The sequence below is a fragment of the Phodopus roborovskii genome, unplaced genomic scaffold (genome assembly GCF_943737965.1).
Source record: "Phodopus roborovskii unplaced genomic scaffold, PHOROB, whole genome shotgun sequence".
In the NCBI taxonomy this organism is placed as follows: domain Eukaryota; kingdom Metazoa; phylum Chordata; class Mammalia; order Rodentia; family Cricetidae; genus Phodopus; species Phodopus roborovskii.
Window position 1 is genome coordinate 15,457,287 of NW_026125052.1, and position 25,910 is coordinate 15,483,196.

Below are 25,910 nucleotides of genomic sequence, written 5' to 3' on the forward strand. Positions count from 1 at the left end.
TGGTTATTCCTGGTTGGCAGCTCTCCTGAAGGTCCCTGCCCAAGCAGCACCCTCACAGAGAGGCTCTTCTCCTCACACCTCAGAGCTGTCTGCCTTTGTCTCTGTGTTTTGAGGTTCCTTAAGAGCAAAGTCCAAGTTCTCTAGACAGCTCTCCATGGCTATGTGTGATCTCTCCCACTCTGATGTCATCATCTCCCACTGAGTTTCTTCTCTCTTACACTTCCTCTAGCTACTGGAACAGTGTTAGTGATGGGGGATGCCCTTCTGTATATATGTTCCTCTTATTTGGTTGATGATTAAAACACTGATTGGCCAATAGCCAGGCAGAAAGCATAGACAGGGCTACCAGACCAGGAGAAGGCTGGGGAGAGGAAGGCAGAGAGAGGCCACCAAGAGACACCATGCTGCCGAAGGACTAACATGCCAGATTGCAGGTAAGCCAAAGCCTTGTAGCAATACATAGACTAATAGAAATGGGTTAATAATTAAGACAGAGTTAACCAATAAGAAGCTGAGCCATTGGTCAAACATTTTATACTTAATATAAGTCTTTGTGTGTTTATTTGGGGCAAAGTGGCTGAGAGACTAGGTGGGACAGAAAAATCCAACTACATTTTAGTCTCCCTTGAACACATTAAATACATCTCATCTGAGATGTGCCTGTAGTAATCCGGAGTTCAAGGTCACCCTCAGCTCAGAGGCCAGCCTGGGCTATATGAGACCCTCTGGGAAAAAGGAAGAAAAAGAAATACACAGAAAAGTGCATGGGGAATCTCTAGAAAGCTGAAGTAAAGCACTAGGGAGGGACCCAAACTCCCTACTCAAGCTTGCTAGGTGTCACCTGTACAAAAGATACCACTCTCCTTCCTCCGGCATGGATCCCGAGGTCTTGTAATTTCTGAGCCTCTTTACCCATGAGTGTCCTGCCCCTTCACTAGCCCCAGCCCCAGGGATTTGACCCAGCCTGTGGCAAGTTGCAGCTCTCCTCCCATGAGACAAAGGCATGGGGTCTGGGTAGGAAAGAAATGGGCCATCTTCATTTCTTTTCCTCTTTTTCTGAGAAAATACTCTGACAAAAGCAACATGTGAGAGAAGGATCATTTTAGCACACAGTTCAAAGTACAATTGGTCCTAGCAGGGAAGTCAAGGCAGCTTGAAACAGCTGGTCCCGTGACATCCACAAACAGGAAGCAGGAAAGACAAACAAGCTGATGCTCAGCTCCTATCTTAGTCACTGTGAAGAGACACCAGGACCATGGTAACTCTTATAAACAGAAAGCATTTAATTGGGGCTTGCTTAGTCCACTGTCATCGTGTCGGGGAGCATGGCTTCAAGCCAGCAGGCACTGGAGCAGTAGCTGAGATCTACATCCTGATCTAGAGAGAGAGAGAGAGAGAGAGAGAGAGAGAGAGAGAGAGACTGGATCTGCATGGGCTTTTGAAACATCAAAGCCCACCTCCAGTGACACACTTTCTCCAACAAGGTCACACATACTCCAAAAATGCCATAACTAATCCTTCTCAAATAGTGTCACTCCCTGATGATCAAGCAAGCAAATATATGAGACTATGGGAGCCATTCTTATTCAGACCTCCACAGTTCTTTTTTTATACAGCCCAGGGTTCCCTGACCATAGACACACACACACACACACACACACACACACACACACACACACACACACACGGTGGGTGAGTAATCCCACCTGTATTACTTACTTTCTGTTGCTGTGATAAAACACCATGATCCAAAGCAACCTGTGGAAGAAAGAGTTTATCTGGGCTTTAAGTGCCAGAGGGAGAATTCATAGGGCAAGGGAGGTTGGATCAGGAAGATGAGAGATCAAATCTTTGGTGGCAAAGTGGAAGCAGAGAGAACAAACTAGAAGTTGGGCTAGGCTATGGACTCTCATACTTCCACATTTCATCAAGGATCTACCACCTGAAGTTTCCTTAACCTCTCTAGAAAGCACCATCAACTGGGGGACCAAGTGTTCACACACCAGCCTAGCACTAACCATCACCGGGTCCATATTTCTGTTCCTTCCTACCAAATCCTGCAAACTCAGGGGCTTAAGCAAAGTCTTTATAACTCAACAGAACTACTGCAGGGTAGCAAAAGGCTAAAATCAAGATGAGTTCTCACCTAGAGACCGATGTAAAATCTGCTTTCAAGTGCTTTCTTGTTTTTGGAAGACATCAGTTTGTTGCAGCTGGGAAGCTGAAATTTTCTGATGAAAGTCTTCAGCAGGAGATCCTCTACATTCCTCACCATACAGCCCCTTCAATCTTCAACCACCACTGAAATCTCATGACTCGGGGCCAACAAAATGGCTCAATAGGTAAAGATGCTTGCCTCAAATCCTGACCAACTGAGTTTGATTCCTGGGACCCACATGGTGGACAGGAGAACTGGTCAGACAGACTGAAATCTCAGCTAGAGAAACCTCAGCACATTTATTATGAAGACTTGAACAGGGAGGCAGGGTTATTGCATCAGCTGAAGGGGGTGGGGTAATGATACACAGATAAAAGAGGAGGCAGGGTTTCTGGTATATCATTGGAACAAGAAGAGAGGTTTAGCTCATCTCAGCAAGAGCACTGTCTGTAGGGAGCAGTCCAGGCTATAACTATCTAGAAGGAGAGCATTGCAGTAGACATTTTCTGGAAACACTATCAACATCTTCACATGGATCAGTAGAGAAGGCTTTGCCATTTCCCTTGGAGCCTCACCTCTGGGAAGGTGGGAGTGGAGAGGCTTTGCCATTTCCCTCTAGTCCTAAGAGGAGGATCATTGACATGTTCATGACGATGTCAACAACGTACATTCACTCGGGACTTCCCTCAGGCCTTCCTCTTCTTCCATTACCCTGGGGCTTGCAGACTATATTTTAACCTACTCTGGGTGGCAGGCTACCAGTATCAAAGGAGGTGGATGATGTTCCTATAGATGACATCCAAGGTTGTCCTCTGGCCTCCACATGCTCACTCACACTCAAATCTATGCACATACACATGAGCACATAAGCACTTTTTTTTTTGAAAGGATGGACATAAATTTCAGCTTTGATATGGTGCATTACTTCCCATCTCTATGACAAAAGACCTGAGACAACTCCAAATGAGAAAGCACTCACTTTGACTCAGTGACTCAGACTCTAGTCTCTAGCAGTATGGCCCAAGCCCTTGGGCCTATAGGCAGTAAATGACAAGAGCACAGTGAAGGAAATTGCTCACCTCAAGGTGGTCAGAAAGCCAAAAGAAAGGGAGATCAACATTCACCTTCAAAGATACTCAATGATCTAGCTTCCTCCTAGTATAGCCCATCTTCTAAAGCTGTGGTTCTCAAAATGTGGGTCATGACCTCCCCATGGGGGTCACATATCAGATATTCTGCATGTCAGATATTTGCATTATGACTCATAACAGTAGCAAAATCCGAGTTATAATGTAGTAATGAAAATAATTTTATGGTTGGGATCACCATGACATGGGTAACTCTCACAGCATCAAGAAGGTTGAGAATCATTGTTCTAAAGCTTCCAACAGCCCATCTGGGGATCAGCTTCAACCCAAAGGCCTTTTGGAGACATTTCAAATTCAAATCATTTCAGGTGGCTTGATATGCAGCCACATTTCTGAAGAATTATCTGAAGGGGAGGTCTGTCCCTAGCTTGTGAAGGAGTTTTGACCATCAGACCCAGAGTTTTTGGGCACTCTTGTGGGATATTCTTCACTCTTCCTAGGAGTACCCTGTTTATGCCTACATTTCACCACTTGTGATATCTTCTATTACATAAGTCACACCAATTTTGTCTTCTTTTACTCCATACTTAACATGTGACTTTCTAATAGAGCACAAAAGAGTGCTTGCCCAAAAATAGTCTCCATTATTGCTTTATATAGTTTTCTTTCTTTTTTTTTTTTTTTTTTTTTTTTTTTTTTGGTCATGTGACTGTTCAGCTTTTGGTCTCAAGAGGAGTCAGTTGTCTCTGCTCTTAAATTCAGATTGGGTTGTGACTTGTGTTGGCCAGCACTATGCAGCCAAAGTGACTGCATCTCAAAGGACCTCACATAACTGCCAGGTGCCTTGAAACACTGGCTCAAGCTGGCTGACTGAAAGCTGAGAATCTCCCTTTCATCCTCAATATCCCAGGCAGCTCCCAGGTAATCCCAAAGACAGAACTGCCTAGTTGCCTTGCAGCTGTCCCCAGATGCCTAAAAGAAAATAGAAATGCTCCATCTGTAGTATCACAAGGCAAGTAAATGGCCATTTAAGGAATGTTCTTGTGAGTTGCTTCATTCCTAATGCAAGTGAACTGATGGAAAAGTTAACCAACTCTTTTCAAAAATAAGCTGATATGCATTAGGTTTTTATTCCTGTGGCATAAAGAACTTACAGTCAGGCTCCATGAGTCTCTAAATCCCAAAAGGCTGAAGCAGGAAGGTCACAAATTCAAGTCTTGCCAGGGCTCCAGAGAGCTGGGCATGGAGCTCAGTGGTAGAGTGCTTGTTTAGCATGAGCAAAGCAGGTCCAATCTCCAAGAGGACATGAAAAGACAGGGCTGAAGAGATGGCTCTGTGGTTAAGAGTATCTACTACTCTTGTATCGGGCCTAGATTCAGGTCTCAGCACCCCCATCAAGTGGCTATCCACCACCTCTAATTCCAGTTCCAGAGGATCTGACACATTCTGGCCTCCACAGGCACCTGAAGGCATGTGGCATGCATAAACTCTTGTAGGCATACACACAAATAAAAATAGCTAATGAATCTTTAGTAAAAAGCAAAGAAAAGAAAACATAAAAGGGTCAGGTGGCCCAACTGGATGGCATTCCCCTACATATGGAATTGGGGTGGGGGATGGGAGGGGAGGGTGGTTAGGGTGCATGTGAGAGGGCAGAGAGGGTAAAAGGGAGGGAAGGAGGGAGGGAAGAAGGGAGGGAGGGAGGAAGAGGGAACTGGGATTAACATGTAAAATAATAAATTAAATTTAAAAAAAAATGCTTTGACTCCAAAATTTAAGTTCAAGGACAAATTACTGGGGAAAAGGATTTCTATTTTTGTTTCCACAGAAAATGAAAAGATGTGGATTCCTTCCAGACTAATGTGGTTTGATCAAGCCAGACCACCTGAAACAGAGTACCAGGTGATCCTACATTCAAAACAGCTGGACAAAGCAGCCTTACAGACTACAGCCAGGATTTCTGAATCTTCTTTGAATCCCCCATGACAGTGCCCCTTACCAGCAGGAAGTAGTTTGGAAAGAACAACACCCAAATTCCCAAATATTGTCTATAAATGTTTGTTTTCATTTAAATGGACTTGGTTATATAAAATACATTTTAAAAAAATGGGTCAGGTGGTGGTGGTGAATGCCTTTAATCCCAGCACTCAGGAGGGAGAGACAGAAGGATTTCTGTGGGTTCAAGAACAGCCTGGTCTACAGAGCAAATTCCAAGACAGAATCCAAAGATACAGAGAAACCTTGTCTGGGAAGAAAGAAAGAAAGAAAGAAAGAAAGAAAGAAAGAAAGAAAGAAAGGAAGGAAGGAAGGAAGGAAGGAAGGAAGGAAGGAAGGAAGGAAAGAAGAAAGTTTAGGGTGTGTGGGATAGCTCAAATCATGGCACAAAGTGTTGTAGTGAGACAGACAGACTTTGCTTATTGGCGATCTCTTTTTTTTTTTTTTTTTTTTTTTTTTTTTTTTCCATCCATTGGCTCCACCTACAGGATGGTGTCACTGTGTTCAACATAGATCTTCACCTCCTTCATTAATTAATTATCTCTGGAGATGTATTTACAGACACACTCAAAAGAGCATTACTGTCTCCCAGGAGATCTCAATACAATCAAGTTCACAACTGAGATCAAAACAGCACACTACTTAATCTCAGGGGACAAACACATGAGAGTTCAAGTTTAATTTGCAATAGGAAAACTTTATTAGGAAGTCAGGATAAGGAAGGGGGTGGAGCCACCCCTGGGACACATGGAAGAATCAAGTTCTCCCCAGCCATAAAGCCTCCCCAGTAAGGGACACAGCTAATAGATGTCCAGAGGCACAATGCCAACTCCATCCAGTTCCAAATAGGGACTCCGACCTGTTGCCAACTAGTCTTGATGTCAGGATACAGTAAGCATGCTTCATGTAGGTTCTGCCCTCCTGGGGCAGTCTCAGCTGGGGATGGATGGGGAAAGTTGGCCAGGGTTCTAGTATCGCATCTGGTAGCCTGTGGAAGGGTGGAAAGGAGACAGCACTAAAGAGAGAGACTTTGGGTGGAGACTTAAAGAAAGATGAAGAAACTAGAAGCAAGAAGCCCAGTCTCTCCTGCAGCAACTCTGAGGATGGGGAGCCCATGGACCAGCCCCCTTCACCATCCCACAGACTTGTCAGTAGATTCTGTGGTTACTCAGGCAAAGATAACCACAACCTGATCCCTAGGTGCACATCTGTGCCCCTGCAAAGCAACTGGACATGCAAACACACGAGATACCTTGTAAAGGAACCGTTCCCTGATACCTAAAGGCTTCTCTGAACTATACATTGCAGTGTTGGTAGTAAGTTGTTTACTGTAACATCATTTTGGAGTTTTTAAAGATGAAACCATAGCTTAAAGCTCAGTGGATTTATTTATTTATTTATTTATTTATTTATTTATTTATTTACATGGGTATTTTGCCTCCATGTATGTATATGCCCTGTCTGTGTGCCTGGTGCTCTCAGAAGTCAGAAAAGGCCATGGGATCCCCTGGTACTAAAATTCTAGAGGGTTGTGAACCACCATGGATACTGAGGATTGAACCCAGGTCCTCTACAAAAGCAGCAAGTTCTCTTAACTGCTGAGCTATCTCTCCAACCCAGATACTGAATTTTACTGTAGTAATTCAATTTGTACATAGAAATTATTTCATGACCTAGAGGCCACCTCGCCCGCATGAGTCCCTCTTAGGGGTAGATGATGGCACCAGTGATATGCTCCCTTCAACAGTGTGCCATGCACTGGTTATACTGACTGACCACTGACTAAGGCCCCTGAACATCTTTTCCCATGTGTTGTCATTGATCCAGGCTGTCTATCCTAATGGTGACTGAAGACACTGGCCGTAGAGCCCCACAGTGCTGCACCCATCATTTGGAAAGTGCATGGCTATGAGGAAATAACTTGCTTCTTCCGAACTTCATTTTCCATAAATAAAAGTTATCTAGAGGCTGCAGTAGAAATGTGCATGACAGTGCACAACTTTCAACCCAGACCATTTGCAGATTTAATTCCATTCAATGGTCAATTAAGGACCAGGTAAGAGTCTATACTAGAGACTTTCCTAAAATCCATTTCTACTCAGGAGTCCAAAGACACAGAAAAGAGGTAGTTGCCTAGGTGCACAGGACTGTGAATTCAGTAACTCCTTACCTTGGGAGTCATCATCACAGTCGGCAGACTTTGAGGACTGGGACTGAGAGGGTCTTCTATCTCCTCCACCATGGCTGCCTCCACTTCCTCCTCCAGAACCACTTCCTCCACCATAGCTGCCTCTACTTCCTCCTCCAGAACCGCTTCCTCCACCATGGCTGCCTCCACTTCCTCCTCCAGAACCACTTCCTCCACCATGGCTGCCTCCACTTCCTCCCTTGGAGCCACCTCCTCTACTTTGGCCACCTCCACTTCCACCCCTGGATCCACTTCCTCCACCATAGCTTCCTCCACTGCCTCCCCCAGAACTGCTTCCTCCTCCACCATAGCTTCCTCCACTTCCTCCTCCGTGGCTACCTCCACTTTTTCCACCTTGGCCACCCCCACTTCCTCCTCCATAGCTGCCCCCACTTCCTCCTCCATAGCTGCCCCCACTTCCTCCTCCATAGCTGCCTCCACTTCCTCCTCCATAGCTGCCTCCACTTCCTCCTCCATGGCCACCCCCACTTCCTCCTCCATAGCTGCCCCCACTTCCTCTTTGTCTTCCTTTGCCACCTCCAAAGCCAATTTGTCCAGCTCCAGAAGATTCACTAAGGATAAAGGAAAACACATAGGTACATATGAAAGGACAACCCTGGACTGAATCAAGGCTCAAGTATGAACTGAAGCATCTCTTTCTCAAGTTGTTACCATTCTAGTTTCCAACACTCAAAAGCCCTGAGTGCTCCCCCGAGACACACACGCATACACACACACACAGAGAGAGAGAGAGAGAGAGAGAGAGAGAGAGAGAGAGAGACGGGATGAAGTCCTCAATCCATCAGACCCTTGCATATAAGAATTTATCTAGCAGCTTCTATTAGAAAGGCTAGAAATGGTGTCAGAAACTTAAGGACTCCTACAAGATTCCATACTCTTGAGTCTACAGACTCCTGAGAACCTACAAGTCTTGCTGGCCGCCTTCAAGGAGGTTGCGGTAAGTCTCAATTTCTTTTTCCAGCCTTGTCTTGATGCATAGCAGAATGCCATATTCCTGGTTCTGACACTCAGTTTCAGCCCGGACCTCAGCAAGCTGGGCCTCCACCTGACTGATCTGTTCCTGGATCTGTTGCAGCTGGCCACAGTAGCGGTTCTTTGTGTCTTCCAAAGCCTTCTCCAGGGCCGATTTCTAGGGAGCAAGAGGAGACTTTATGAGGAATGTTGCAATCCTGGCCCCTGCTGAGGATTCTGTAAAGCCATCTCATGCCCTGCCCTGGCAGTGAGCCTGGAGCAGGACTACCAACCGTGCTAAGCTGAGTCTGCAGCTCGATGTCCAACTCCTGGATATTGTGCTGGAGCTGGGACACTTCCTTCATGTTGCTCTCCATCTCTTGGCCACTGTTTGTCACTTCTTGTTCAATCTGGGTCATCTGCAAAGCAAAGGCTCAGTTAGGAACAGGTGGAGCCAAGAGCATCTGTGGGAAATACTGTGCTTCACTCACCAGGGTCTTTCCCGTTAAAACCAAGCAAAGCTGAGACCAAGCCATTGGATTCTGGACATCAATTCTCTAGACATCATATTCCTTTTCAGCAAGATTTCAAAGCCCTTCATACTATGTCCCAAAGCCACCTTTCTAATCTTGCTTCTTGAATACATGCACAATGGCTTGCCTTTATATGCCAGACTCTGTGCCAAGTTTTGGAGAACCGGGGAGGAAGGGAGCAGACATGAAACTCTGTACTCTGGAAGATGCTATGTGTCTCTACTAGAGTCTTCTATCACATAGGATTATAGTAAGTTGCCCACTCTCTGCATGTTGAACCACTTCACAGTTGCATCTGTGTGTGGCAAATGAATAATGTGTGGTGTCCATTGGAGAATGGATAGATATCTAGAGCTATGCTGAGAGATGAAGAGATAGAAGGATAAAGAGATGAGAAGAGGAAGGAAGGAAGTAGAAGGACACCTGGAAGAGCAGGGTTAGAGAACTGAATAGGCAACCCACTCTGCTCACCTTGGACTCATAGTGTTGCTCAATGTCCTGGCGGTTCTTAGAAATGAGTTGCTCGTACTCTTCACGCATGTCGTTGAGGATCTGGGTGAGATCTGTGCTAGGGGCAACATTTATCTCCACACTAACATCTCCATCATTCTGGCCTGTCAGCTGCTTCATCTCCTGCCAGGGAAGAAGAAGAAGACAGGAGGTTGGAGCGGGATCCTTCCTGTGTCATTCAACCTTCTCCCACAAGTCCTCTCAGAGTGCAAAAGAGGAAGAGCATCATGAAATCAAAACATGACTGCCACTGCAACCCATGCTGGAAGGCGTGTCCCCATTGAGAGTGCTGTCAGTGCTCCACAGCACCCTGTGCTATCCCCATCCTTCTGTTGTCCCTGTACCCACTAAGCCACAGACACAGTAACCTACCTCCTGGTGATTCTTCTTAATGGCCTTCAGCTCATCATCCAGGGTATCAAGCTGTATCTCCAGATCAGCTTTCTCCATCTTCATACCTTCCAACACCTTCTGCAGGCCATTAATATCAGCATCCACCCCTTGCCGCAAGGTCTGCTCCATTTCAAACCTGGAGGCCAACCATGGGTAGAGAATGATCAAGAGGGTACTAGATCCTACTGGGACCTCCAGAGCTCTGCAAATTGGGGATGAGGGAGAAAAAGCATCAGTATAGGGAGAAGGGAAGGGACTTACTTAACTCTGAAGTCATCCATAGTCATGCGAGTGTTGTCCATGTCCAGGAGTGTTCTGTTGTTCCTTGTTGTAAGATCCACAATCTGAAAGATAAGGTTGCATGAATAGGATTTTTTCCCTTAATATGACCAACTTCAGAGAGAGGAAGAGGCCAGACATAGCCAGCAGAGGAGATAATCACATGCAAGGTGTTCAAGAAGCAAGAGGACTTTTCCATCAGCTTGTATGTGACATGGCACCCGCACAGCCTTCCTCAGATGTGCCCAGGGTGGTCATCATCCATTCAGCAAATATTTGAAGATCTTCTGCAAAGTCAGTGGAGGGTCTAGGACAAATACCAAGGAGCCCACCATTGACACAGATTCTAAATTATCCCAAAAGAGTCATGAAAAGGAGAAGTAGCTTTGGCCATCTTGCGAAACCAGGAAAGACTTTGGAAAGGACATGACAATTGAACGAGGTCCTGAAGGACAGCTAAGATTTCATGTGAGTAGATGGATGGAAGAGATCTACAGCTGGAGAAACAGCACATTCAGAAATAAAAATATATAAAAGCAGGAGGGATGAGTGAGAACAGTAAGAAACCCAACCGTGGACTCCATTAGGGTGGAGGCTGAGTGTGGGCTTTCTCTATGGCTACTCAAGGCAACACAGAGGGTAGTCATCCACTTAAGTTAGTCAGCGGGTATGTGGATGGATGGATGGATGGATGGATGGATGAGTATCATCCTCACAACTAGAGATTCTTTACATCACTGATCAACAAGCCTACATTCCTGAGTCCTAAGGACCTAAAAAGATTAAGAAGAGCTCTGAGAGCCCAAGATAAATAGGAAAAGAAGAATAAGGCTGACTTGAAACCAGATCAAAGAACCCTCCAGTCAGATCCCTAGTGTTAATACAAGCTTCCTCCCTGCTCTGCCCAAACTCAAAATGAAATACCAAAGTTCAAATCCAAACCCAAACCCCTAAGACCTTAGAAACCAAACACAAGTTTGCTTCTGATGAAAATCCAAGCATGGCTTTGCTTGGACTCTAGCATCTTTCCTTTTCATGAGAAAGGCTGGGAAAGGAGGGAAGGAAGGGAAGGAAGGGAAGACAGGCCAGACAGAGAGAGAGAGAAAAAGAGAGATTTGATCCATGTACATACCCTGTCCTTCAGGTCTTCGATAGTGTTGTAGAAATGAGAGTAGTCCTTATGGAAGATTCTGGGCCCCTTCTTTGAATACCATTCCTGGATCTGCTTCTCTAGGGAGGTGTTGGCCTCCTCCAACTCCTGTACTTTATCCATGTAGGCGGCCAGACGGGAATTGAGATTCTGCATGACAGCCTTCTCATTGGTATTCAGAATACCACCTTCACCACCTCCAGAGCCACCACCGAAGCCACCTCCAGAGCCACCACCGAAGCCACCTCCAGAGCCACCACCGAAGCCACCTCCAGAGCCACCACCGAAGCCACCGCCAAAGCCACCGCCAGAGCCACCACCGAAGCCCCTAGAACCTCCCCCAAACATACTGCAGGAACTCCCTGCACTAAAGCCCCCTCCAGCTCCTCCACCATAGCTAGAGCCAAAACTTCCACAGGCTGCAAGGCCACCCCCACCAAAACCACTGGAAGAGCTAAAGCGGCCGCCTCCTCCACCAACCCTGGAGGAGCGACTGAAAGAAGACTGCATGCTGCTCCCGCTGCCCTTTCTGCCTCCACCGCCACAGCCGCTGCTGCTGCTGCTGCGACTCCAGAAAGATGAGATCTGTCTGCAACTCATGATGCTGCCTGCCTGCCGGAGTCAGTAGGCAGGAAGCGATCTTAGGGTTGCTGGGTACTGAACCATCCCTGGAGCTACCTTCTTATACCCTTGCTAAAGGTGGCACGCCTAGGTGTGCCCTCACTCTGTGCCAGCTTTCCCCCCTCAAAAAAATAGACTTAGAGAAGGTCTAGGGTATGGGAGCAGCAAGGAAGCCCCAGGCTCTGCGTCCCTTGGTGACTGCCCGTCAGCAGCCCAGCCTCTCTCCATTGTGTGGGGCAATTTAATGATATTAGGCTGTCAAGGGCCCCATAAATCAGCCCTGTTGCAGAGGGGGTGACCTATATCCTACAGTCTGGTGTCTGGCTGACCTTGACAACAGGTCTAACACTCAGCCCTCTGAGTACCTAAGATCAAGGTTGATTGTCATTCTCTAAACTCACTCTGCCCATGCCTGGTGTTCATCACTATGGATCCAGCTGCGGCCGTGGTACAGAACAGGGAGGGCTCTGCTCTTAGAACATGCTGAGATGGTGCTGTGACCAAAAGATGGAGATAGGTGCATAGCTGTGCATCCTCCAGAGTTCCAGAATAGCATGCAGCGTTCACATGGATGACTGTGAGAAGATGGCAAACCCAATAAATACACCCTTGTTACTGCTGGATGACTTTACAACAGGAGCACGATGGGACTGTCTGGCCTCGTGTGTGTGTGTGTGTGTGTGTGTGTGTGTGTGTGTGTGTGTGTGTGTGTTTTTTTGAGTGTGTTGCATATGTGTACACATGTATATACACATGTGAAGGCCAGAGTTGTCACTACCCACCTTATTGTCAGAGGCAGGGTCTCTCACTAACCCTGGAGCTCACTGATTCATCAAAACTACCTGGCCAATAAGCCACAAGGATCCTTCTCTCTCTGACTTCCCGGCACTGGTTCCACAGTGCACTGTGTAGGATTCCACGGCTATGACCAGCTTTCTACACAGGTGCTGGTCATCAAACTCAGGCCATTGTCTTTGCATGGCAAACACCTTGTCCCCTGATTCATCTTCCCAGCCTCTGACCTGATTCTTCTTACAGAGCCCCACAGTGAATATAATGACTTTCTCTTGGTTGGGTGCCTGTCTTATGCTCAACCCTGGGGGTGGCAGGATACCAGGATGTCACTCTCCCTTACTCTTGATAGAACATCACACTTATTCTGGTCACCAGTGCCAAAGGAGATTTTTTTAAAGAGGCTATGGGCTCTGCTGCCAGATAACCTGGACACAGTCCCGACTCTGCTCCCTGGATGTGTGATAACTTGATCTCTATGCTGGGCCTCTGTTCTCGCCTCCAAAGTGTGATTTGCCCATCTCAAGAAAGAAGGCATGAGAGAGGCTTAAGAACGATTGCTTCTGATCATTCACCTGCTTAAGTCCCCCCCCTCACTGATACTGACCCTTGGTTCTGAGATGTCAGCTTCTAACAGCTCTCCTTGCTCCTCCCATACCTCTTGACTGTTTTTAAATCTTCAACCCATTAATTAATCAGTGTGTGTGTTCTGATGGGGGAAATGCACCTGTCTTGGTGCACAAGTACAGATAGGAGATGACTATAGAGTGGGCTCCCTTCTTTCACTCCAGTTCTGAGGTCCGAGCTCAGCTCTCCAGGTTTGTGCCTTTACCCCACTGAGCCATCTTGTCAGCCCCCTGGACCTTTTGACCTGCCCCTGAGATGACCTTTCTAATGTCTCTCCTCTGGCTTCCCTTAAGACAAGATCCATGCTTCTGGCATTCAAGGCCAGTCCCCAGTTTTGCATCCCGTTCTCCAAAAAAACTACCAAATCTCGTGAAGCTCCTTACAGGACCCCTGAACTCCTACAGTTCCTTTCCCACCAAAATGTTCCCTCTTATCTCCTCTGTTCAGTAAACTCCTACTCACTGCTAGCAAACCTGTGTGCCTCCTCTTCCAGGAAGCCTCCCTGAGAAAACCTGTGTGCCTCTTCTTCCAGGAAGCCTCCTGAGCAAACCTGTGTGCCTCCTCTCCCTAAGGGCTCCTCCTCTTAATTCCCACTTAGTCCTCTGTCCAGTTCTGAGCTCTCACCTTGCCTCTTAGGGCCCCTACCACCACCAGCAGCACCCCCATTGCAGCAAGGATTCCTCCCCTCCCCGACCTCAGCAGGACCTTCTCTAAGCCTGTACCTGCTCATCTTGCACATGCCCCAGTGCCCAAACCCCATGCTGGTCAAAGTAAGATCCCAATAAAACAGAATAAAAGGGAAAGAACCAGTCATTTCAAACGGATGTCCAGGGCTGGGAGAGAACAGGAAATAGGAAAAAAGTTCACGAGGGTTGACAAGGGCCTGAAGCCTTGGAGGTGTGGCTGAGTGGTACAAGTCTCCTCCTAGCAAGGGTCTAGAAGAGGGTCTCTGGATGGTAGTATAAAGAGTAGCATATGAGAGATGCTTCTGGATGATATGTGGAGACTATGTTCAGTAACAGAATCGAGCATTCCAGGAGCGGAGGCAGGAGAATTGCAAGTTGGAGACCAGCCTGGGATACATAACAAGACCCTGCCAAAATGACAGCAAAAACACTGGTCACATGGCAAGAAAAGCATTTCGTTTGCTATGTTCCTGATTCTCCAGGAAAGAAATCTCAGTCAGCACTGTAGTCCCCTTAGCAGCCTCCACACCTGTCAATCATCCTAGCCAATCAAATTAAGCCCATCCTGGCTCAGAACCTGCAGGAAATAATAGCATCTAGTTAGACATGTCTGCCTCATTGACAGTATAAATGGCAATTGATACTCAGTTTCCTCTTTTTTTTTTCTGTAGTAAATATGCTTGTAACAAATTTTTCTGTAACAAATATGCTTGTTAAAATGAAAAGAGAGCTAGTTTACCAAAATGAGTGAAGTAAATATTTAAATTGGTAGTGCAGAGTATGTTCATTAAAATAGACAATTAAGTAGAACTGAATGTTAATAGCAGGTTTTTGCAAGTCTAACACTTGAGAAACTCTTAGACCAAGGCTAGTGGTGAGTCTGGTCACTGTCCTCACTTCTTGATGGCTCTAAATCTCTGCCCACATTCCTGCCAGATTCCACTGGAAAACACCCAAGACCTGTCCTCAATGTGATCCAAGGCTCAGACCCATTCTGATGCCCTCCCCCCCCACCCCATCACCCCACCACCACCACCACCACCACCCCGCTTTGCCACAGGCACGCTAACATCACCAGTCTCATTGGATGGAAACTCCAAGTCCCAGGGCTTAAACTGGTGGAGGACATGTTGGCCAAGTTGAGATGGGCAGCTTCAGGGAGAGCAGCCCTTCTGTGACCCTGGTCTTAGCAAATGCATTCTGTTAGCTTGGCTTGGCTTAGCTAGGCTTGGCTTGGCTTGGTTTTGTTGTAGGGTCTAACTATTATAGCTGACCTTGAGTTCCTGATTCTCCTGCTTCAGACTCCAAAGTTCTGGGATGACTGGCATCTACTTGCTTTTCCCTGAAGGTTACACCTATCTGGACCGTGCTCTGCCTGGATCCAGGAATCCCTAAACATCCCTTCCCATCTGAATTCAAAGCAGACACAGGCCTTTCTCCTGCATCTGGGTCATGTCTGTATGTGGCTCCAGTGCCTCTACCCCTGAGATGGAGTCCTCCCCACTGAGTCTCCTGGGACATCACAGTGAAAACAACAGTGTCTTGCCAGTGAGGCACGGCTGGGCCACCCTTGTGGTTCGGCCTCAGTTTCCCCATGGGAAGTCCTTGCATGCTGAGCTGCCAGGAGCACAAATACATTACATGATGGAGGGAGCCAGTATGAAAGCCCAATCGTCCATGTGCGTTCATTCTGTCCCCTTTGCCCTCCCCCCTCATCTACTCTCCTTCCTATTCTCCCTCCTCCCAGTGCCTAACCCCACCACATCCTCTCCTCCCCACATCCACCTTCCTTCCCATCCTTTCTTCTCCTCTCCACATCTGGTTCTACTTTCAACCCAAGGAGGAGCCAACCATGCTGGGTAACTCCTATGAACCAGACGTATATCGGTTCTACAATTTTTCACCATCTCCTCCCTTCTTCCAGCTCTGTCTGGCATTGAAAAGATGGTGCCAGGGATGAGGAAGTTAACTGTCCTGGACTGAGTTTAAGGCCTCTTCCTGGCTGTGTGGCAGGGCTTGGGGTTTGCCCTCTCATCACTACCTCCCACTCCTCCTGGCAATGAACAAGGAATAGCTCAGGGTACCCTTTCCCAGGTCTCCATAAGAACAAATTCTGTCTCTATTGCCCATGTCCAGACTGCAGCTAATATTGGGAAATCCTAACACATCTTGGGACATTATCCTGACCGTGAGTGGCACTAAGTATGATTTTTATCCTCACTCCTGGATCATCTGGATGACCTGGATTCAACCCTCTTGCTTGCTGCTTGCCTATCCCTTTAGACAAGTGGGCCCCCACACCAGTCTCTCAAATACAATCCATGTCCTCAGAACATAGATAGAGCTAAATCAAGGACTTTGGGGACCTAAGAGACAGAGAGAGGAACCCTGAGTGGGTTCTAACTGCAAGGACTCAAGGGAACTGGTCCCGTACTAGGGGTATGAGGACTCAAGAGGAGGCAAGGCCAGCCTGGCTCTGGCTATAGAAGCCTCCTGCTTGCCTGCATCCAGCCACCCAACCCTTCTGGCTCCACTTGCTCCCCACCACTCTGTGTCCTTGAGCTCAGGTGGGGCCAGAAGGTCCTGAGTCATTCTGAGGCTGGATGCTGACTGAAGGAACACAAACATGACTCATAGCTCCTGTCCTGGCTCACAGGCCACCCCTCCATGAGCCTCCTATGCGCGTGGGCACTTAGGGTTGATGTACAGCTGGAGGTGCCTGCATGTATCTGTCAACAGCAACTCTTACTTGCCGAATAGTCACCTCCCCTCACCCCACCTAGCCAGACCCTGCCAGACTAAGGTGCTCTGAGTCTAAAACCAGAGTCTTCCATCTATTTAAGGAATATTGCTTCCCCTCTACCTCAGACTAGCTCTCCTGTGGTAGATTTCGGTGTGTCTTTCCTTGAGCACCAACTGGGTTCTACACATTGCATTAAGAGCTGAGGTTAAAGTGGTAAACAAGCCCCCATCAGTAAGGAACCTGCCCCACAAGCACAAGAACCCGAGTTGAGATCTCAGGTAAAAGAGCCAAGTTTGGCAGGTGCACATCTGTGTCTCCAGTGTTGGGGGTGCAGAGACAAGGGGATTCCTAGCCGGTCTAGCCAAATGGGTGAGACTTGAAAGGGACATTGTTTTTAAAAAGTAAATGGGAGCAATTGAGGAAGAAACCAACCTTGACCTTTGGCCTACACATATATGCACATGCAAATGCACCCTCACACACATGTGCACATACGTGTGAACACACACACCCCAATAATGTGCATGCCTTATCTCCTTGAGCAACTGTAAGACAAAGCAGACTCCCCCAGTAAATATAAAACTCAAAAGTGAAGTAAGTGTTATTGATGGCCAAATGGGAAGCTCATAGTTCAGCCTGCTCCGTGGTCTCAGGGAGGGATCAGCAGCAGTCAGTCATCTGAGAGCCACCTGAGTGAGGGGTGAGCAGAAGTGATCAAGCTCACCCTGAGAGAGGGACCAAATGCCCTAGTGTGGAAAGAGTAAAGTGATTGCAAATCAGACATCCATCGTGGCTAAACGGCAGGAAACTTCATCAAGAAAAGGATTTGGGGAGAAAAAAATGCTTACAACTTCACGTGAGGCTTAGATGACCTACTGAGTAACTGCTGGGTTGAGCCCAACACACTCTAAGATTTTTATCCTGACTCTCAGTTACAATGGTGTCCTTCTGCCCTTCCTCTTGAACCATCTGGATGAACTGGGGTCTCAACTATCTTCCTGATTATCTGGTCATCCTTCCAGTCTACCAGGTCCCCCTTAAGATCAAGAGCCTGGGTCAAGTAGATGTTCTTGAGGACTCATGGCCCCTCCCTCAAGGAACCTGAAAGCTGGATGTAGCCAGGTTCAAACAGTATGGCTTGGAGCAGGGTAATCTCTCTTAGAAGAGGAGACTGGAGAGACGATTTCCATTCACGTTGTACAGCCCCATTCTGTGTTCAGAGTAGGTGGAGAAAGTAGCTCCTCCCAAATTACATTAAAGAGGTGCCACACCTCAACCCTCATCGGGCTAGCCCCAGGACTCTGAGAAGCAAGTTTCTTGCTTCCACTAGGCGGTGCTATCGAGTCATTTTTCTGGTCTGATTCACTGGTGGGGGCAGAGCCCAGGTCTCCAGTGGGTGCTGTAGCCTTTTAGCCTTGTGAATAAGAGCACTAATCATCACTATAAATCAGTTGTTGGCTCTACTCGTCCCGCTGAATGTGGTGGTGAAAATCAGGGATGAGGCTGTCCATGTGAGACCTCCAGAACTGCGGTGATGCCTGCCCTTTGTTCCCAGGGCCCTTGGAATACAAGCCCACAGCTCAACTTACCCTCACTCCCCAATTCTGAGCTTGCTTATAGCCAAGTGGCCTTAAGCAAGTCTGCCATTTCCCTGTGTTCCTTCCAAACAGCAGTGGCAGCAATCCAGGCAAGGACAGAGGATTTTACCCAGCACACTAGAGCCTAAGGAACTCACATGTCCATATTTCTGTAAAGGGGGTTCCTTTGCAGGACAAACACAAATATCATTGGTAGAGTAATGACTAGAGATCCATAAGCAATCCATAGCATTCTGGGCTTCCATTCCCACTAGTGAGTGTGGATGTATTTTGCTCTCTGCCCAACCCACATGGCCCTTCAAGTATGAACCACCATCTATGGTGGGCATCCTGATATCTAGGGCTCAACATCCATTTAAGTCTCATGAAGCCCCTTTCCACACTACTCAAGGGCCGGAGAGCCATCCTCTACCCATCTTGAAAGTAGCTCTCTCGCATTTCCTCCTTCCTAAGGTTCCAGTCCTTTAGCTCCAGGGTGTACACCTTCAGATAAGGCTCACCCCAGCTCAGCCCTGCAGGATGTCAAGACTCAGATCAAAAGTTATCAAAAGTTTCAAAGTCATAGGTCAGTCATGACTTTCCTGGCATTGTAGGTAGGGACAAGGGACACCAACAACACTTTATTCCTTTTATTAATAATGCCTCTTCTTGTACTACCACAGCCACACCATGCTAAGCTCATTGGCTCCATGAAATCATTTAATCCATCAGTACTGTGTAGTGAAGGTATTTATCCTCCACCTTGTAAAACAGGAATGTGGATTCGGTATCCTGACCTAATTCTCCAAGGCTGGTGAAAATGGGAACCCAGGACTCAAACTTGAGGGTTTCAGGTCCAGGGTTTTAGCTGCCTCGTCCAAACTGTCTCTTTTTATCCCCTGCCCCCACATTCAACTCTATCCAGCCAAATGAACAAGCTATTGAAATGGATTCAGAGCTAGCCAACTCTTTTCCTAGCCGGGAGCAGTGAGTCCTCCCCACCCCTGGCAGCTCTGTCACACACCCATATAATGCTCCTCCCCTTCTTATTCCTTAGCCACAGAGAAAGCAAAAGTCACTTATCCACCAAGGGGAGGCTCTTCACTACAGAGCCCTGTCTGGCCTTAAACTCATAGCCTCCTCCTGGAGGCACCTTCCTGTGTGACCCATCAGGTTCAGAGGTCAGCCTGGACCTTAAACTGTATGATTTGTATATCAACCACAAGATACAAGGTCCCTCATTCTTATTGTAGAATGAGGAAACTGAGAGCCAAGCTCTCCAAAGACACTAATCCAGAGAAGGGCCAAGGTCAGACACCAGTTGACCGATTCTAAAAGCCTCTGGAAATGCCCTTGTTGTGAATAGAACCCAGAATAGCTAACACAGCTGTGCCTTAAGCCCACATACTCCAGGCACTGTGCTAGACAATGTCCTTATAGGTTGTGCTTTCAGTCAACATCCCCAAGACCAGGAAGCAGGACTGTCATCAGTCCTATTTTACAAATATGGAAACTGACGCCTAAAGAGGGTCATTGACTTCCTCTAAATCAGTGGTTCTCAACCTATGGGCCAAGACTCCTATGAGTATTGACAGACCCTTTCACGGGGATTGCACATCAGATATTTACAATTCATAACAGTAGCAAAATTATGGTTATGAAAATAATTTTATGGTTGGGGGATCATCTCCCCATGAGTAATTGTCCTAAAGAGTGGCAGCATTAGGAAAGTTGAGAGCCTCTGTAAATTGACTAAGAATAGACTCAATTCTAGACAGCCTCAGAACTGGGAGCTAAGACCACCAACTGAGCATGAATTATTACCCTGGGTTCAGAGTTTTAGAGACTCCCATAATGTTGCACATAAAGATGTTTACTTAATTGGGGACAGGATATGCAAAGAAAATTCATAAGTCTGTTACAGGGTCATCTTAAAGGACCACAAAGTCATTAAGAATCCTTAACCTAAGGCCAGTGAGATGGCTCAGCAGGTAGAAGCACTATGCAAACCTGACCATCTGAGTTCCATCACAAGAACCCACCATGGAAGGAGAAAACCAGTTCCCCAAAGTCGGCCTCCAACCTCCACAGACACACTCTGACACATGCACATCTGGACTCACACACAATGATGATGATGATGATAATTATGACAAGTTTACACTTTTATTTTAAATAATCCTTCACCTAGCACATTGCCTGGCACCTAAAGGCACTCCATATCTGGTGAGTGTGTGAAGAAATGAATGAGGAAACACATGTCTGCCCTAACAGCTCCCATGACCTGGTATACATAGCCATCTGTATCTTCTGAGGTAGTGAGAGCCAACCTGGGACCTGAGCCAAGTCCTCCCACAGGCCCTTTCTCCCAGTCCCAGAGGCCAAAGCCAGATGCTCGCCTGAGCTCCAAAGCTATGCTTCCCACATTCCTCCCACCCCAACTCTTGACAATGACCAGGTAGACAGTGATTGTGCAACTCAGAAAAAGAAGCTTTATTGATTGCCAGGAGGGATGAGGGTCAAGTAAAGGGTGAAGTGTGTGGGATAGTAAAGGACCTCTTTCAGCTGCTGCTGGGTCCACACAGGACCTCCTAAGCCTAAGCAGTGCTAGAAGCCTTAGTTCTTGGTGCGCAGGACCTGTTCGTGGGTGGAGACCACCTTGCCATCATGCACATCCATGACCTTGGTGCGGATTTGGCGGTTGGTGGAGGTCACTGGGGAATGCAAGAGAGAAGGCGTTAGTGGAGGTGGACAGATGGAGTGTTCTGAAGTGGAGAGAAGCCAAGAAGCTGAGGCGTGAACTGTCCCCTGCTGCCCTCTGTCCTGATTGCCACCTCACCCACTGCTGCCGCTGCCAGGGCACCCTGTAGTCATGTACAGTCTGTGTCCTCAGACTGGAGCATTCCACTGGTGCCGTCCAACTAAACCCAATCGCATTAGAAGATCCAATTAAACCCAAATGGATTAGATGGATCGTTTGGTGCTGTCCGTGGTGCTGATTTCCATCACCATGGAGTCTATCCAGACACCCATTGAAGGAACAAGGTGAAGGTCACCAGTCCTAGCCCTCAGGAGAGTTAGGAAATGGCTCTTTCTATCTGAAGAGACTCATAGGGGGTGCTGAGTAAGAATACTTAGTTTAACCCCCAAGAAGGTCCTAATCTAGGTCCTAGATCTGCTGAAAGATCTGAAGGTATTCTGGAGCCCAGACATGATGGGGAAGAGTCTTACCATCTCTGGAAGACTGAGAACCAGAGGAGAACTGGGAGGATGAGGAGAACTGGGTGGATGAGAGGCTGCAAAGGCAGAACAGGGTAGAACATTACACATATTCGGGACATTTGTGAAGAGAAGGGACATGAACTAGAGGGTGGGCCAGGCACTCACTGGGCATCCTCTCCCTCCAGCAGACGGCGGTAAGTGGCAATCTCCTGTTCCAGACGAGTCTTCACATCCAGCAGGATCTTGTACTCCTGATTCTGCTGCTCCATCTCACAGCGCAGTTGAGCTAGCTGCTCCTCCACACCGCTGATCATTTCCTGGATCTGAGCCAGCTGCATGCAGTAGCGGCCTTTGGTCTCCTCCAGGTTGTTCTCCAGGGATGCTTTCTGTGAAGGAGAGAAATGGGTGGCGGATCACTGAGAATGGCCATGCCCCTTCAGTTAGTTCAAGGCCGACCCCTGTGTACAGCAGCACCCCTACCATGCTGAGCTGGGACTGCAGCTCAATCTCCAGGTTCTGCATGGTGCGTCGGAGCTCAGAGATCTCGCTCTTGCCGCTCTGCACCAGCTCACTGTTGGTGGCCACCTCGCGGTTCAGCTCCTCTGTCTGTGAAAAAGAGAACACCACTCACACCAGAAAGCCCTGGAAGGCATTGTGGTCTGCACCCTTCCCTCTCCAAACGACACCCACCTTGGTGAAGAACCATTCCTCCGCATCTTTGCGGTTCTTCTCCGCCATCTTCTCATACTGGTCTCGCATCTCATTCAGGATGCGGCTCAGGTCCACACCAGGAGCTGCATCCATCTCCACATTGACATCTCCACCCACCTGGCCTCTCATGGAGGCCATCTCCTGCAAAGACATGAAGGGTCCCGTAGTCAGAAGCCTCAGGGCTGACAGGGCTTTCTAGAAAGAGGTGCTTTTCCCCATCAACCCTTTTAAACTGGCTTTCTATTATCCCTCACCTCCTCATGGTTCTTCTTCAGATAGGCCAGCTCCTCCTTCAGGCTCTCAATCTGCATCTCCAGGTCGGCTCTGGCCAGGGTCAGCTCATCCAGCACCCGGCGTAGGCCGTTGATGTCGGCCTCCACGCTCATGCGAAGATTCAGTTCTGTCTCATATCTAGAATGATCCAAGAGAAAAGGAATGAGCTACCCATCCCAGCCACACTGAAAGCTTTGTTTTCTTCCAGTGTGTATTATTCCCAGAGTTGGCACCTAGGGGTGTTGTGGAGAGTTGGTATTAGACACAGTGCCCATTGATTGCTTAGGTCTGAACGTTCCTAGGGTCCAGGGAATAAAAATCATTAGGCAATCACCTGAAAGAGGCACTTAGAGCTTCAGCCAATAAGACTCAAGGCCTCCAAATATGACAGCCTACTGTACTATAAGGACAGGTGGGGGAGGTTGGAGCACCCCTCCCTAAAGTGATGGCTCTCCACCTGGCTGTGGATCAGAATCACCTAGGTTACAAATAACTGAATTCCCAGGGTGGAGCCCAACAGTCTTGTATTTTTACAAGCACCCCAAGGGGTTCTCCTGGCACAATCCAGCTCTGGTAGAAAGCCCTGATCCAAAACGCCCCACCCTGCAGACACTGGAAGCTCTGAGCCACCACACTGAAAACTCACTTGGTGCGGAAGTCATCAGCAGCCAGCCGGGCATTGTCAATCTGCAGGAGGACATTGGCATTGTCCACAGTGGCTGCAAGGATCTGTAGAAAGGAAAAGCCATGGGCCATTTGTTAAACAGACATCTGTAGACAAATGTCTTTGCAAGCTGCTCTAGCCTTTCTCTTTTGCTGTTGCTAGAATCCTGCCCTTCTCATCCCATGAGCCTCTGTTCACCACAGCAGCCCGAGAGACAACACCACATAGTCATTTTCAACCCAGGACTTTGACTCCTGGTCAACAGAAAAGCTGCGCTTAGGTCTGCCCCCCCAGACTCAAAAGCCCTAGAATTAGGTCTTATTGCTATCACTCACCTGTAAAACCTAACATGACTCTTGGTGTTTTAGTCCCCCTAAGGCTCCTATGTACCCTTCATCTTCCTGATCCTTCTCTCCATACAGGACAGCCCTATCAGCCCACACACACACACACACACACACACACACACACACACACACACACACACTCCTTCCTAAGTCCATGGGGAATGGAACTCAGGTAGAACTTTCCTGAGAGACAAAACCCAACTTGCCCGGGGGATTAGTAAAAAAAGGAAATGAGAGAGTGAAAAGAAGACAGATGGATCCCTGAGCCTGGCTGGAGTTCCTGCCAGGGACTTGTCTAATTTCCATAATGTATGCCAGGCACTAAAGCCAAGCAGTTTTAACAGGAGGGGGAGGGGGGAGAGAGAAGGGTTCTGGAAGCACAATCCCACCAGGGTCTCTCCAGTTGGGGATAAATATATGGGCCATGATTAGTTGTGGCTGTGGGTTTTCTATGTCTGTCTGAAGGAAAAGGCCGCCTGGTGCCAAAGCGCATGGGCGTCGACAGCCTCAGCCCAGACTAACAAGCTAATGAGTGGTTTGGGTGTCTAGCGTGGTGGGTCCCGTTAGAGCCTCACTCCTCCCTTCTGCTGGAGAGATAACTGCCTTCTATAGTGGAAGGTGGGCCACTGGCACTCTAGTCTCAGTCTGCCCCTCCTCTGTTGTGGGATCTTTAGCAAGTCACAGCTCCTCTCAAAGCTTCAACTTCTTCCTCTGAAAGAAGTCAAGGGGCGGAACCTTTGGTCTCATGTGAGCTAAAAAACGAGCTCAGAAAAGCATGAGGGAAAGCCAGGAAGAGACACTACCTTCTCACTGGCCAGCCCTATTGGGGATGTTCAGGACCATAGAAAGATCTGGGACTGGTGGCTGTGCTATCTGAGTCTAAAGATTATCTGAAGCATTGGAGGAAACTTGAATGGCAGGTCCTGCTGCTCTGTTGGCCCACCTTGCTCTTCAGGTCCTCGATGGTCTTGAAGTAGGGGCTGTAGTCTTTGATCTCAGTGGGCCGCTGCCTCTGGTACCAGTCACGGATCTTCACCTCCAGGTCCGTGTTGGCCTCCTCCAGGGCACGCACCTTGTCCAGGTAGCTGGCCAGGCGGTCATTGAGGTTCTGCATGGTCACCTTCTCACTGCCCACCAGGAGCCCATCACCACCACCAATGCCACCACCAATGCCACCACCAAAACCGCCACCAAAGCCACCACCAAAGCCACCACCAATGCCACCACCATATCCTCCACCAAAACTGCTGCTGCTGAAGCCCCCACCATAGCTGCTCCCAATCCCACAGGCTCCCCCAGAGGAGAAGCGAGAGGAGCTGACTGACAGGCCCCCATAAGTGCTGGGAGCCCGGCAGGATCCTCCAGTCAGGACAGAAGAGATTCGGCTAGAACCTCCACCAATGCCACAGGAGCCCTTCATGGAGCTGGAGGAGGTGAACTGGCGGCTGCAGGTGGTCATGTTGTCGAGAGAGATGAGCACTGAGCAAATTTGTCGGCAGAGAGAAGAGAGCGAGCGCTGCTCAGGTGAGTTAGAAAAGAGCGATGGGGCTTTATAGTGGTGAGTAGGGGGCGGGCCTGGCGTTTTCCATTCCCCTTGGCTTTCATCACCCACAGGCCAGTGCCAACTCCCCATCAGATCCCGCCTCTCCTCCGCCTCATCATGTCTGTCATATTTTACTGGAAACTCATTGTTTGAAGTGTTTAGGGCTTTCTCGTCCCGCCAGGCGTGAATCATCAGGGGAGGGAGGGGTGGGCCTGCAGGCTACACTTTCCCATGAAGCCCTGGGAGCCACAGCCCTTAGGAACCCGCGTTCTGGCCTCACCTAGGATGACAGAGTAGGGCCTTACCACACCATAAACCTGCTGACCTGTTAGTTCCCATTAAGTGTGTGTGGGGGGGGGTCCTTTATTACACATAGAGCAAGCCCACCATAGCAGGAAACAGGCATCTAGCGGAGGCACACTAGCATGGCCGCCCTCAGCACTACCTGCTAAGGACCAACCATGCTAAGGGTCTGCCACAGCCTCAGCCATCCAGGTAGCTCAGAATCCAGGCAGTTCCCCTCAACCCTAGCTTCAGATCCTCATATCCACCACACACTTTCACACAGACCTGTGCTATCAGCTAGTAGGTCACCAAAGGTCTCACAGACTCAGGCAGAGACACTGAGAAAGAGCCTAGAGTCAGGTACAACCTGGGATATATCATTTCTCATAGCCTCAGTTTGTCCTTCTGGAAAGTGGGAGCAAAGAGCACCCGCCCACTGTTTCTACTGCAGTCCGCGCTCTGGGGGCCCAATGGGACAGTGATATTGAAGGTTTTTGTCAACTTCGTGTGGCATGGAGTCTGACCAGAGAGTTAGAGCTTATTTTGGTCTCAA

At 48.2% G+C, this 25,910-nt stretch overlaps 2 protein-coding genes across 2 annotated transcripts; both read right to left on the reverse strand.

Annotated features, from left to right (window-relative positions):
* Nucleotides 1-6,209: 6,209 nt before the first annotated feature.
* On the reverse strand, nucleotides 6,210-11,866 carry Krt9 (keratin 9). The gene is made up of 8 exons (XM_051176609.1): nucleotides 11,249-11,866; nucleotides 10,099-10,181; nucleotides 9,817-9,973; nucleotides 9,406-9,567; nucleotides 8,695-8,820; nucleotides 8,356-8,579; nucleotides 7,412-8,001; nucleotides 6,210-6,229 (listed from the first exon to the last, which is right to left on the reverse strand). Exons 1-8 carry the CDS (start codon nucleotides 11,864-11,866, stop codon nucleotides 6,210-6,212), a joined length of 1,980 nt encoding a protein of 659 aa, XP_051032566.1.
* Nucleotides 11,867-20,889: 9,023 nt separating this feature from the next.
* Nucleotides 20,890-25,037, reverse strand: Krt14 (keratin 14). Its single transcript, XM_051176994.1, has 8 exons — nucleotides 24,473-25,037; nucleotides 23,165-23,247; nucleotides 22,500-22,656; nucleotides 22,225-22,386; nucleotides 22,015-22,140; nucleotides 21,700-21,920; nucleotides 21,544-21,608; nucleotides 20,890-21,026 (listed from the first exon to the last, which is right to left on the reverse strand). The coding sequence occupies exons 1-8, from the start codon at nucleotides 24,986-24,988 to the stop codon at nucleotides 20,929-20,931; spliced, it is 1,428 nt and encodes a 475-aa protein (XP_051032951.1). The 5' UTR covers nucleotides 24,989-25,037; the 3' UTR covers nucleotides 20,890-20,928.
* Nucleotides 25,038-25,910: the final 873 nt, after the last annotated feature.